Source organism: Poecilia mexicana, unplaced genomic scaffold, assembly GCF_051168715.1.
Source record: "Poecilia mexicana isolate PSO_F unplaced genomic scaffold, ASM5116871v1 scaffold_23, whole genome shotgun sequence".
Lineage (NCBI taxonomy): Eukaryota > Metazoa > Chordata > Actinopteri > Cyprinodontiformes > Poeciliidae > Poecilia > Poecilia mexicana.
In genome coordinates this window covers 16,738,890-16,752,387 of record NW_028263392.1, presented here as the reverse complement: position 1 = coordinate 16,752,387, position 13,498 = coordinate 16,738,890, and the positions used below count along the sequence as shown (strand labels likewise).

Genomic DNA, 13,498 nt, shown 5'->3' with positions numbered 1-13,498 from the left:
GTAAAAATGATTAAATCAGAAAGTCACAACATTTGTTTAAAGCCGCAAATGTTGCAGAGCCTTCTTTTAAAAACTCAACTTACAATTTTTGATAAATATTTGCTATAAGAAGTTTTTCATTTTTTTAAAAAATCCCTATTTTTCTATTTTTCTTTATTTTAGTTTTAAAATAAAAACATAAATGGGGCTTCTATCTCTTTAAGAAGCTCCTGCTCTATCCTATCAGTAATCAGAAAAATGCTTTAATCTTTTCATATAATTGTATTAAATTACATATTATATGAGAAGTTTGGTCCAGTTAACGTCAGATAAATAATCCTAACGTTTAGATACTTCGGTTTCTGAAAGGTTGAATTAATTTTTTCAACAAGGACAAACAGAATATTTGGGTTCTGGTTTCTTGTTTGGCTTCAAAACTTTCGTATCATCATATTTCCATCTCTGTGGAAACTGGGAGCAAACTGGTTGACTGTTTTCCTTTTTGTTGCACCACTGGTCTGAGTGGCCCTCTGTTTTTATCTCTCCTCCCAACAGTCGGCCTTTGTTCTGATGCCGACCCGACTCTGTTTCTGCTCTCTGTGCCGCTGCCCTGCTGAGATGTCACCAACTTGCACTTTGCAACCAGAACTTTCAATGACAGCCTGCTTTAAAGTTGATTTATCAGCAGAAGTTGCAGAAGCATAAACGAAGCAGTTCATCAGCCCTCCTGCCATTTTCCTCTGATGAACTCTGGGTTTATGTGGCAGGATGTTTGTCTCTTTGGAGAATAAAATCAGGCGAAAAGACGCCGAGTCGGATTCAGAGCAAAGCGTTTGTCAGGTTTAGTGTTTGTTGTTGAAACTAAAAGTACATTTCTGACTCTTTTATTGCCTGAATCTTCAGAGGGTTCACACTAAATTGAGACAAACCAACCAAACCCTTTGAGCAACCTGTTCCCCTCCGGGCCTGTGGGGGCGCTGCAACAAGAAGTGCTTTTTTTGTTTGGCTTTCCTTCTAGTTCCTAAATTTTAATGTCTTTCGTTGTCCCTTCAATATTTCTACCTAATGTTGTTGTTTCCTTGCGATGCCATCTTGTATATTAAATGAATTCATTTCCAGTTGGGACCTTGTAGGATCTGGTTTTTGGAGATTAGGGTTCACTTTGTCTAAGTTGGCTTGAATTTTGGCATAAATTAAAGCACATTTGATTCATTTATTGTTTGACTAAAAGCTGTCCAACTTCCATTAAACTCCCTTACAGTAATTAAGTTGTGATTTAATCCTAATTATCATTAAGAACTCAGCCCGCTCAGTTTTGATTTTACTTCTTGGAACCAAACATGGCGCCCATCTCTGATGCTTTTTGGCCGCCGCATGAATCCCTGCCTGCTGATAAATGTTATCGGTCCTTCGCTGCCGTTTCCCCTCCACTGAATCGGTCCTTTTCACTTCTTATCTGAGCCGGGGAATAACTGGACTCCCTAAAGAAACTGCGGTCACTGAGCTGCTGCTTCCACAGACGGTGGAAGGGAAAGGAGTCACAGCTTCCCTGCATAACATGCCAGACACACAGGGCTGCAAATAACCTTTACTCTATCGATTATTCCAGTGATTGATTGGATAAAAAAGTTAGCACATTCTGCAGATTTTTTATTTAACCACTTAAATATATTTTAAACATTAGGAATCCATAAAAGATGCAAATAAACAAATAGTTCAAATCATTTTTAAATACGAAAATAAACATTTGAATAAATGCAATAACCTTTAGTGAACATTTGATCATTTGCTGCTAAAAAACAGCTTGACTTAACAGTTTAGGGCTGATCTGCTCAGTTTTTATTTACAAAATATGAACCTTGTGAAGCTAAGCTAGTTTTTTATTTTAAATGCAAAATGGTTGTATTTTTTGTACAGTTTTTTTTATTAATTAATGCTTTATGTTCTTTAGCAAATTGCCTTTTTTAGCCTGTTTACTCCATTTATCAATGAATCGATTACTAAATTAGTTGGCGATTATTTCAACAATCGTGTGTCTCGTCTCAGCTTGCAGCTGGCAATTACTTTCACATAGTTGTTGTATGTAACCATGGCAACCAGGTGTTTTTACAACCGGGAGCAGCTAATTAGCATCTAAAAGCTCAAACAATACCTGAACTTTGACCCCTAATGCCAGATGAGGAGAAAGACTTCATGGACGGAAAGCAGACAAAGAGGAAGTTCAAATCATATCCCCCACTCCAACATCTTCTCACCATCCAACCAGACAGAGATTTAAAGGGAAGCAGCAAAAGCAAAAGAGGTGGATTAGCAGAGCTACCAACAACTGATTCTTCTTAAAGGAAAATCAACAGGGCTTTAATCCGTGTAAGATTTAATCTTATTGCAACCAAGAAATACACAACCAAACATGTTGCCTCGTTTTTTGTGGCCATTTCTTTCACCAGAAACCTTAAGATTAAAATGACTCTTAAAAAAAAAAAAAATATATATATATATATATATATATATATATATATATATATATATATATATATATTTGTTAAAACTGTCTTTATGTTGTGACAGTTTGAGACAGAAAGTTTGTGAAAAGATCGATCTCCTCCCTGAGTTACTGCCATCTGAAGAAATGCACCAAAACAACCAATCAGAGCCAGGAGGAGGGTCTTAGTGCTGCCAATCATTCTCATGTATCCGCTGTGAACAACTTACCATTACATTTATCTTTGGTGGCTATGCTAACTGGCTTTAGCATTCAAGTCAAGCTAAGCTAGCTGTAGTGTAGCAGAGAGGGGTAGTGATTGACTGAGCTAAGACCCGCCTCCTGTCACTGATTGGTTAACGCTTAGAGAAGGCAGTGGATTTATTATTTTCAGAGATTATGGTGACATAAAGGTACATTCTGCAGCTTTAATGTCGATTTAGTATTAGAACTGAAAATGGACACCGGCTAAGGGTCAGATTGGGTTTATAAACACATTATTATACAAATAATTACCAACCAAATTCGCTACTGAGCCACAAAACTTGCTTATAGTTAAATAAAGACATTTTAAAAGTTAAAAGTTAGAGAAGTTCTGCTGAGGAGGGAAGTGATCGGACCAACTCTAACCAGGCAGCTGTTCTCAGATCAGCGCCGTTTCATCGCATCGGTTTTATTTTCCCCAGGAACTCCTCAGGTGCCGTTTGTTCCTCCAGACTGCGTCGTCTCTGGGACTGATGGAGGAGATTGCCTGTGTGTGTTGATAGACGAGCTCTTCCTGCTGTGTGTGTCCGTCCTGTTTCCTGCTTTAGCTTCACTTTCCCTCGCCAGGCTCCTTCATTACCGCCAATAAGGAGTCCATTTTCCCCCGGGGTTCCTCCAATTACAGCCACTGCGTCCCTCCAACTCTGGCCAATCAGCATCCATGTTCCTCTGGCCCAATGTCATGAATGGCTAATGTTTCCCCAGCGGTGGGCTGGAATGTAAATCAGGCGTTTTGGAGCGAAAGTTGAGGTGAATTCGACGATAATGAACAGTTTTGGTTGCAGGGAGGTGAATAATGAGGGAAAACATGGCGGTTGTCAAGAACAGCATCCAGTCAAGGTAGAACATTTCAGCAGCAAACATCAATAAATACCATCAAAGTCAATTATTGTTGATCATAAGCAGTTTTAAAAAATTTACTGTTCTGCAGTTATCTGCAAGTTTGTTCCACATTTCCGGTGCACAAAGCTGAATCAATCATAACACATTTCAGCAAGGAGGCAGTTCAAAGAGTTTTACATCATAAAAACACAGCAATAAAAACACCAGACAGTCACAAACATTAAATTTTTATCAAATGCCATCATCAATAATTACCATCAAATTCAGTTATTATGAATCAAAGAGATCTCTAACTAGGTGTGTTTTAGTCTAGATTTAAAGGAGCTCAGTGTTTCAGCTGTTTTGCCATTTAGAGCTGGATGATGTGCTCCATCTTCCTGGTTTTAGTCAGAACGCCAGCAGCAGCATTCTGGATCAGCTGCTCTGAAGGTCAGAGTTCAGCCTCATCTCTCTCCTTTTAACCTTTTTATCATCTCCTTTCTGGTGCACCTCCAGACTTGGCAGCATCTCATCCCTTCAGAGGAAAATATTAGACATCTGAATTGTCTCCAGGCAGAGAGTAGATGACTTTTAACCACATTCATCAAATGCATGTGATATCAGATGAGTTTTTTGAGACAAAAATGCCAGACAGAAAAAAGAGACATTCAATCAGCAGACTCAACCACGGTCGGCCTCAGATGTGCGCAGTCCCGGTGGGACGTCGAGTGTCAGAAAGCAAGGATTGTTTGAAGCGGTTCCCACGGGTTGGGATGTGGAGGGAGGCACACGCAGAGAGAAACATGCGAGTGATGAAGAGACGACTGAAGGAACGAGGCTTAAGGAGGTTAGACAGGAGCAGAAAATCTGTGAGGTTTTATTCCCCCGACTGGAGCTTCAACACACATTCCTAGATTCAGTTTCACTACAGACTTTTCAGCCAGAGCTTTTGGCTTTTAAAGACTCCCACTCGTTTCAACCTGTGTTTTTTTTTAAAGTTTCCATGACCATGTTTGTACATTATTCCAGTTTTCTACCAAATAGGGCTTGCTGGTGTTCGGAGAGGCGAAGGCAGATTTGTTGGCAGACTTCTGTCTGACTCGTAAATCCTTAAATCAGACTTTTAGATGCATACTGGCTGATCGTTTCTGGAAATACAGTGGCAGAGCAAATATTCAAAACATGTCCTGGCCTTAGGAGTCTGATAATTCAGAAGCCCCTGATTGCTACAGATTAGCTTCTCTAACATTTGGTGTAGATCTCAGGATGGTTTCACACCTGATGGTCCTGTAGTTTCAGTTCGATTTGGAACCAGAACTCCATCATCTGCTCCACCTCCATCTGCTGTGGTTCTCTGAGTCAAACCAACCTGTTCCCCTCCTGGCCTGTGGGGGCGCTGCACCAAGAACCACTGAAGGAAACGACACAAAAGCCTCTGAAGACACTGAGAGCAACTTCCTTCTTCACCAGATGGAAACAAGATGGAGGCGTCAGATTTTAGCAGTTGGAGGGTTTCTCTTTAGTCTTTAGTTAAAGACTATTAGCCATTTCTTATGCTAGCGATAGCCTAGCACATTTGTTTTGGTTGTATTTATCAAGAATGCTATTGTAGCCATTCAGCTTTCCAGTGTTTCAGGAAGTCCTGATCAATCATTGAGCATCTTTAGAAATATGGACTGTAGATGCTAACATTAGCATTAGCAACATGTTTAGCACTGAGATGCTATTTTAGTCTTGAATAGCTTAGCTGATAGGCTAACTCCCTTTAGCACAACTGCAACATGACAGTAGTTTTTTTCAGCGTCCAATCAGATTGGTTTGAAGCAAAATGTAACCCGCAGTGGGAGAAGACGCTTCATCATTCATCACTGCTGTTGCTTGTGCGTCTGATTTAATGGCGTACCAGAAACACACAAAATCAAACGTTCCATTGGGAACTTTTGTATGGAAAAAACAGAAAAATGTAATTAATTGCGTTAAAATTTCTTAATAAAAATTAAAGCCCTGACCCTAATTTAAAAGCTTTTCAGACTCTGAAAGAACAACTCCATTTTGAGGGGAATAATTTAACTGCTACACCTGGAACAAAAGTCAAGATTCCTACATTATCTGGAGCTGTCCAGAACTTGATTTAGTGGAGTTTTCCAAACTTATTCCACTTTGTCGAAATGTTTCATCCATCTATTCAAATGTCTTGACTGAGTCAAAAAGTCTTGAAAAATGTTTAGTTCAAAACAGTAGCAAATGTAAATGTTTTTCTACCGTGTTGTCGGGTTTCACACCAGAATTTTTCTCCTTTTTAAAGCTGCATAATCCAGCAGTTCACACATTAAAAGTGTCACTCACCTTTTCTCCCTTCAGGTAATTTCTTTGCTTAACTGTAGGAAGTGGAAATAATTTCCGGTTCTCAACGTTACCTGTCAGATCAGTCCATCCGTCATTCAGTAAAAATCCTTTTCATCCTGAAGAACACTGCAACGATTTATAATGGTGAGCCGGTGGCACAAAGGCTTTATTGAGGCCGCTGATCTTCTAAGTAGTGATCCTTCTGTTTGCGATAATTATCCTAAAACCTCATAATAACCCTTCAGTGGTTTAATTATGTTTATATAGTGAGGCAAGGTTTTTATCCTCAACAAGCTCTGAAAAGGGGCTTTACCTAAACGTTTCACATCCATAAAATCCCATCTGTTGTTTTCAAGAGAAACACAAACACACCTTCGACACAAACCGAGTTTATTTCAGCCCTGACAGCAGTCAGGCTGAACTGGAGGATGAAAAACGCTTCAGAGAGAAAAGAAAACCGGCTGAGATGGCTTACGGAGGAAACAGAAGATGATTTTAGCCCTTTGATGTTGCAGATCCTTAACAGGACGAGGCGGGGAACATACCTGCTGGGTTTGGCTTGTTTTAATGTTACAGGGAGAAAAGGTGTGACATTTAATGACAGCGACAGATTAAATTTATGATAAGTGTGAGGCTGACTCTAATAAGCTCAGAATGTTTCGGTTCACTGACTGAGAAGATCCTGCAGCCCAATTCAAAGATAAATTCAATTTAAAAATACTTTATCTATCTTATTGCTTTCCTGGACGATAAATTGTCCCTGTAATTTCTGCGGTAAACAATAATGTTGTGATTGTGAGACAGTTTCAAGTAAAAGACCAATAAACTTTAATTTAAGAACACTTAACATTGGAACTGGAAAATAATTTAAATATCCAAAATAAAAAACAACCAAACACAAAAGTAAAAACAAAATAAAAACCAGTTAGAACTGAAACTGACAGGATTAGTCACCACTTACATCGCCCAGATGTCTTCAGTCGCCGTGGAAGGTGAAGCTGCAGGCAGAAAGGATCTCCAGTAGCAGTCAGTGTTACAACAAATCTAAAAAGGCCTCTGACTGAAGGCCATTGCCTCATGACATGCTAATCCCCTCGTTTAGACAGATGTTGGAGTAGGGGATACGATCCTAACAAAAGAGATGGTTTGAACTTCCTCCTCCTCTCTGCCTCCTTTTCAACTCCACTGGGATGATTTGGGGTCAAAGTTCAGGTGTAGTTTGAGCTTTTGAGATGCTAATCAGCTGCTCAAGGTTTACAAAAAACTAAACACCTTGTTACCATGGTTACGCATCATATAAACTGCAAATAAAAAAAAACAAGTGAAAAGGTATCCTAAAAATTAAATCATATTCTGGCCCATATATTTAATGTCTTAGTAAATAGAAGCTGTAAAACAAGATGGCCGCCCTGGGTGTTTTGACATCTATAGAAACCCAACAAGTTCATTGGTGGGGAAAAAATGTGTATTTTTCCAGCCCTCTATATGTAATGTAAAATTTGTCACCAGATTATCGATATGTATTTTATTTAAATCTACTTGTTAATTTGTTTTTAATTAAACTTTTCATTTTTGTATATATTATTTTATTTTCATTAAGCTTCTAGAAACATTTGTGTGAACATTCATCATTTCTCTATTTTATTAAATATATTTAAATTTTGATTTATCATGAAATTTAAGATTTAAAATAGTTGACCACTAGGGGCAGCGTTCCAATAACTGATGTCAGATTGATTTTTTTTTTTTTTGCATTCTGAAATCTCACCACTAGGTGTCACTAAAACTGTAATTATTTAACAACCAGCTGGTATTTTTCTGGTTTTGTCTTCCAGACACGATGGAGCGGTGGTGGGCGTGGCGGCTCATTGTGGTTGCCATGGTGACGGCTCACCTCGCCCCGTGCCGCAGCGTGGACGCGAACCCGGAGTTTTCGTCCACCACGCTGATCAACAACGTGGTGGTGCACCCCGCCACGGGCCGGCTGTACGTGGGCGCGATCAACAACCTGTACCAGCTGAGCGCCGACCTGGAGCTGGAGTCCAGCTACGTTACGGGGCCCAAACTCGACAACCGGCAGTGCACGCCGCCCGTCACCACCGTCTCCTGCAAGGACGCAAAGGAAACGCCCAACTACAACAAGCTGCTGCTGCTCCACCCGGCCAAGAACCAGCTGGTGGTGTGCGGCAGCCTGTTCAGGGGCCTCTGCTCGCTCAGGAGCCTGGACAGCGTGCAGGACGAAGTCTACTTCAACGACAACAAGGGCGAGAAGTCGTACGTGGCGAGCGCCGATGAGACCGTCTCCGTCGTGGGAGTGATGTCATACTACAAGAAAAACAACGAAAACCTCACCGTTTTCCTGGTGAGGAGGAAGCACAAGCTCCACCCACTTCTCTGTGTTTAACAGAATAAAATCAAAATATTATGAGAATAATGTCAAAATAAAAATATGGTAAAAATAACAATAATGGAAAAATATTACATTACTATTGTAATATTTGCACTATTACATTAGTAATGTAATATTTTGCGAATTAAGTCAAAATATACTTTGTCAGAATACGACTTTATTCTCGATGTAAATAACCCAAATTTAAGCTCCTTATTTGGTGTATAACATGTGATTGACTTCTGGTTTTTGATTTAATGCTTTTATTTTGATAAGAGAGCTTCTGCTGTTTATATTTTAGAACGACAAAAGGAACGAAAGACAGCGAAGTAAAAATGTATCTTATTAGCGACCCATCTCATTATTTTGAATCTTTAAAAGAGACAGATGCTCTCATGGTGAAACTGGGTTTACTCCCAGTAAACCTCGCTATTATTATTATATTTATGAATAATAATGGCAAAAAACAACTTAATTTAAGAAATCTCCAGACTTACATTTGCAGTAATCACAGTAAAAACCCCTGCTTGGTGTGTTTCTCCGTCAGGTTGCCAAAGGCCACAGCAGTTTGGACAACATGAAGCTCATCTCCACCCGCGTCCTGGAGGAAGAGGGCGACTGGGACGTGTTTGAGAACATCATCGAGACCGCGGCGGTCCAGTCCAATCCCTTCAACGTGAAATACGCGCACGACTTCCGCTTCAGCTTCAAAAGCAACGGCTTCGTCTACTTCCTGTTTTCCAGGAAGCTCAACTCGCACAACCACAAGAACTTCACGTTCATCTCCCGGATCTGCGAGGAGGATCACAACTACTACTCGTACACGGAGCTGCAGCTCAACTGCAGCGCCGGCAATGAGTTCAGCAAAGTTCTGGTGAGGAGAACCAGCCGGTCCGGATGTTTATTATTGCTACTCATATTTATAATAAACCAAACTTCAATCTGCTTTCTCTGATTTTCCAGGCGGCTTTTGTTGGGCCAGCAGGCGAGACTTTGGCTGAGAGTCTGAGCCGGTCCCCTCGGTACGGCTCTGAGTACGGACCCATCTCGGCTCATGACGAAGTTCTGTTCGCCACCTTCAGCAACGAAGACGACAACTCAGCCATGTGTATGACACACTTTCATGTTTTTATAGCTTTTTTTATCAGTTTGGTCTCAGAAAAATGTTTCCTATAGATTAATTTGCAGTCAGATTCATAACAGACGCCACCTTCTCATTCTGTTGTAAAAAAAATCATCCTTCATTTTATTTTCAAAAAGAGAGGGGTCTTCAATGCTTCTGTTCTGTTTGTATCTTTTTCCTGTGACTGTTTTCAGTTTTTTCAGTGAGTAGAAGAAGAGCACTTGTTGCTCGTTGTCTGTGGGGCTCAGCACTGCCCCCTGTCAGTAAGACACGGTACTTTCTCTGCACATTTATGGCCAATCAGAAAGATATATTAATTAAATCTATCCATCAGGAATATCAACACATGTAGGAAATGTGTAATTAAACTAGTATGTTAGCTATATGATATATGCAGCGCCCCCAGAGGTGAGGCACGGCACTGCACTGCCTCGCCTCGGTCTTCAAAAACTTTTTATAGAAATGTTTCTCATCATTGTTAGGATCTATTTTACTTCTCGTTTACTTCTCCACAGTGAATCAAAAGATGAAACACTGAGCTTTCTTTCTGTGTACACAAAATATTTTAACACTGAGTATTTCTCACAGAACACTATAAATGAAACACTGTTGCTGTTTTCTTCTGAAGTAATTCAGTAATTGGGTTATTTTGGCAATAACTTTTATAAAGCTGGTTCATTTGTGCTCTTTTGGACCTCCAGGCCAGCAGGGGGCCCTAAGCAGTGGCAAAATTTGCTTATACCTCTTTCTTTTTACATAGTGTTGTGGAAAACTATATAGCCTTTACATATTTCTTATGTTTTAGCTATTTTGATGTTTTATTTTCTTAATGTTTCATATTTAGCTTGAGTGGAGACGGATTTTGTTTCTGCTCCTGTTTTCAGGTATGTACCCTTTAAAGTTCATCGACGCACAAATTTATAAAGTCATAGACGCCTGTTACAACCACGGGGGCCTCATCAACAACCAGCTGGCGGTTTATTCGCCTTATTCTACTTCTAATTCCAAGCCTGAGGAGCTGTGCAGCGGAACGGTACTAAAATCCTCTCCTGAAACGAAACTGAAACACAAATCTGATGTTTTAAATGGAAAACCTGCTCTTTCACCAGAGAGGCATGGAGAAATGTGGAGCCGAGCATCTGCCCTCACCGCTGGCCAGTAAGGCCGAATTCGCCTTAGTGGCTGAGCCGTCATGGACGCATGGGCGTCACCTGACTGCTGTGGCTGTTGCCGTGGAGATGGACCATGCTGTGGCGTTCCTGGGCACCGTCGATGGACAGGTGACAGATTTTTAAATCATGACTTTATTCACTTACTGTTTGTGGGTTCAAAATTATGCTAAAAATGCATTTTGGTTGACAAAAGCTAGCAAGCTAACATTAGCCCCAGTCTTTACAAATGTTTTTATTCAAAGCTACTTAAAATATATGCAAATATTTCCTTGTGTCATCTTGGATTGTCTGCATATCAACTTGTTGTAAATGTTTTAATCCGTTTCTTTATGGTTTTCGGCTTTATGAGGGACTCATATGATAAATTAAACAAACTCGATCATTTTTAATTGCATAATTTATAATTTTCTCCTTTTCTACCAAAAACTGGATGACAAAAGTTTTCAGTTTTTTTTATTTTGAATCTTTAAAATGTCTTTCAGTTCCAATTGCTCACTAGAATTTAAAGTTTATTGTTCTTGTTTTATTTCCACTAAATTTCATTCATCACAGTATCTTCTGGTTAAAATGTGTTTTAGCTGTCGCCGTCCTGCTGCCACTGTGGTCCTGCTCTGCGCTGGCGGTAACGTTTCCACTTTCTGTTTCTCCTCTGCAGGTGCTGAAGCTGCATCTGTCGGCTCAACCCAAGGTTTACGGCCAGCCGCTGAGCAGCACCTCCAGGCACAAGGTCAACAAGAACCTGCTGTTCGACTCCAGCCTGCAGCACCTGTACATCACCACGGACAAAAAGGTCGGAGCCCATTGATTGTTCCGTTTGCCGGATCCATCGCTCCGCGCTTCCACCCGTCCAGAGCGACCCGGAAGGTCGCGGCGGCGGCGCTAGCTAGCTCCTGTTTCCCCCTTTCATCCATCAAGCTGCTGATTTAATGAGCCCTTCATTTATTCCCTCTGTCCTATTTGATCATTTATTCTCTGTCGACTAACACCAACACATCCGTCTGCATTACCGCACACAAGTCGCTGCTTGATTTATTCACTCCGTTTCTCTTCCTCTCCGTCATCCGTCTTTCTTTGCTTTGTCCTTTCATCTTTTCCTCAGCCGAGGTGAAATAGATGTTATTGATTTTAGAAATGAATTAATTACAAAGCACTTCAAGAGAGCAATTTGCTTTGATCAAGTCGAGCGACGATGCTGGAGCTCGTTCCATCTGCTCATTTAAATTTATTAGACGGCGCTCAGCCTGTCAGAGAGCAGAGCCGCTTGGAAGATGCTCAACTTAAAAAAACATCAGGAGGAAGAATTAAAGCTGTTTTAAAGTAATGAGAAATCTGGGATTAGGATAGAATTTCAAATTTTATATATTTTTTTACTGAATTTAAACATGAATATGTAAATTTTTGGTGTTTTTTGCAGCCAAAGATTCTCTTCAGACAGAAAAGTCAACAAGTACAAAACTATTTATAGTCCTTAAACTTTTACAAACTTCAGTTTATTTGATTAACTGAGATTAATCAACATAAAGTACCAAAAATGAAGAAAACATTAAAACTGCAACAAAGTTCTGTACAAGATCATCAAACACAAACAGCCGATCAATAACAACACAGATCAATAAAATACCATCGATAAAAGCAGCTTCCAGATTCTTTAAAATAAAATTTTGAAAAATCATTCAGTTAAAATCATTAAAACATTTTAAGAATATAAAAGTTTAAATATAATTTATTTGCCGTAAGATTGATTAAATTTTTTTTTATTAAAAAATGTTTTAAAATTATTTTTGCATGAGTTTTTTATGACCTGCTTAGGATTGTAAATAAAGGATTTTCTGGAACACAAAACAAAGTTTAAATCTGACTTTGTGATTGTTTAGTAGTTTATGAATAAAACATTCTAATAAGATTAATTTATTTAAATAAATTCAGAAAAAATATATATATACATATTTTTATTTATTACAAAATATATATGCATAGAAATAAATTAAATAATTAAAAACAATTTAATGAAAAAAAAAGAATTAATTACAATAATAATGAAATTGAATGAAATGAACTTCTTGTGTGTCCAGATCACCAAGGTTCCGGTCCAGACCTGCCATCTGATGACCGACTGCCACTCCTGCGTTCAGGTGAAGGATCCGTACTGCGGCTGGTGTGTCCTGGAGGGAAGGTGAGCGACTCCTGAACCGCTGCAGCCTGAAATGGGATCCAATAAGCTGCCGGAAATCAAGCCGCCATGTTGTTTCTCCAGGTGCACCACGAAGCAGGCCTGCAGCAGGTCAGCAGAGAGGAACGCCTGGCTCTGGTCTCCCAACGGGAAGTGCGTTGAGATCGCAGCCTTCGACCCGCCGGACATCAGCTGCAAGAAGACGAACCAGGTGGGTGAAAATCCCAGCAAAGAATCAGAACAAAGTTTCTCTGATGAGACGCCATCTTTTATTTGATTTTAAATTGTTGTAGTTGGTGCTTCTTATTTCTGTGAATTATGCATCAGCAGAGTTGAGTAGTAACTAGTTACATTTTCTCAATTATAGTTACTTGAGTAACTTTAGAAGTATTTCTACTCTTGAGTAAAATTTCTGGATTCCCTACCCACTGAATGACAGAGACAGAGATTTTCCTTGTGGGTTTACGTTAGCTATGTGAAAGTCTGGTTAGCCAGCTAGCTGCTAAAGCTAATCTTAAAAGCTGTTTTAAGTTTTAAAGCCTTATTTTAAAAAATATATCTTTATCTGGTGAGCTTTTCTAGACTTACTAACCACTAACCGTAATTAGGGAGCTGTTAAAGCTAACATTAAAAGCTCGTATAATGTTGGGTTTTCATACAGTAAACTTTTATTTTACACGTCAGAAGTATTAAATTTAAATAGATTTCAGTCGTTCAGTTAGGCTTTTAATGACTTTTCTCCTTAAAAATG

General features: G+C 39.5%; 1 protein-coding gene across 1 annotated transcript in view; it reads left to right on the top strand.

The window, feature by feature from the left end:
- LOC106922715 (plexin-B2-like) overlaps window positions 1-13,498 on the top strand; it is a 120,976-nt gene that overhangs the window by 76,412 nt on the left and 31,066 nt on the right. The window contains exons 5-12 of the mRNA XM_088003291.1: window positions 7,729-8,255; window positions 8,830-9,156; window positions 9,246-9,390; window positions 10,290-10,438; window positions 10,515-10,685; window positions 11,233-11,367; window positions 12,650-12,750; window positions 12,832-12,958. Coding sequence (XP_087859417.1) covers window positions 7,734-8,255; window positions 8,830-9,156; window positions 9,246-9,390; window positions 10,290-10,438; window positions 10,515-10,685; window positions 11,233-11,367; window positions 12,650-12,750; window positions 12,832-12,958 — 1,677 coding nt within the window. The 5' untranslated portion in view covers window positions 7,729-7,733. The remainder of the gene's footprint in view (window positions 1-7,728; window positions 8,256-8,829; window positions 9,157-9,245; window positions 9,391-10,289; window positions 10,439-10,514; window positions 10,686-11,232; window positions 11,368-12,649; window positions 12,751-12,831; window positions 12,959-13,498) is intronic.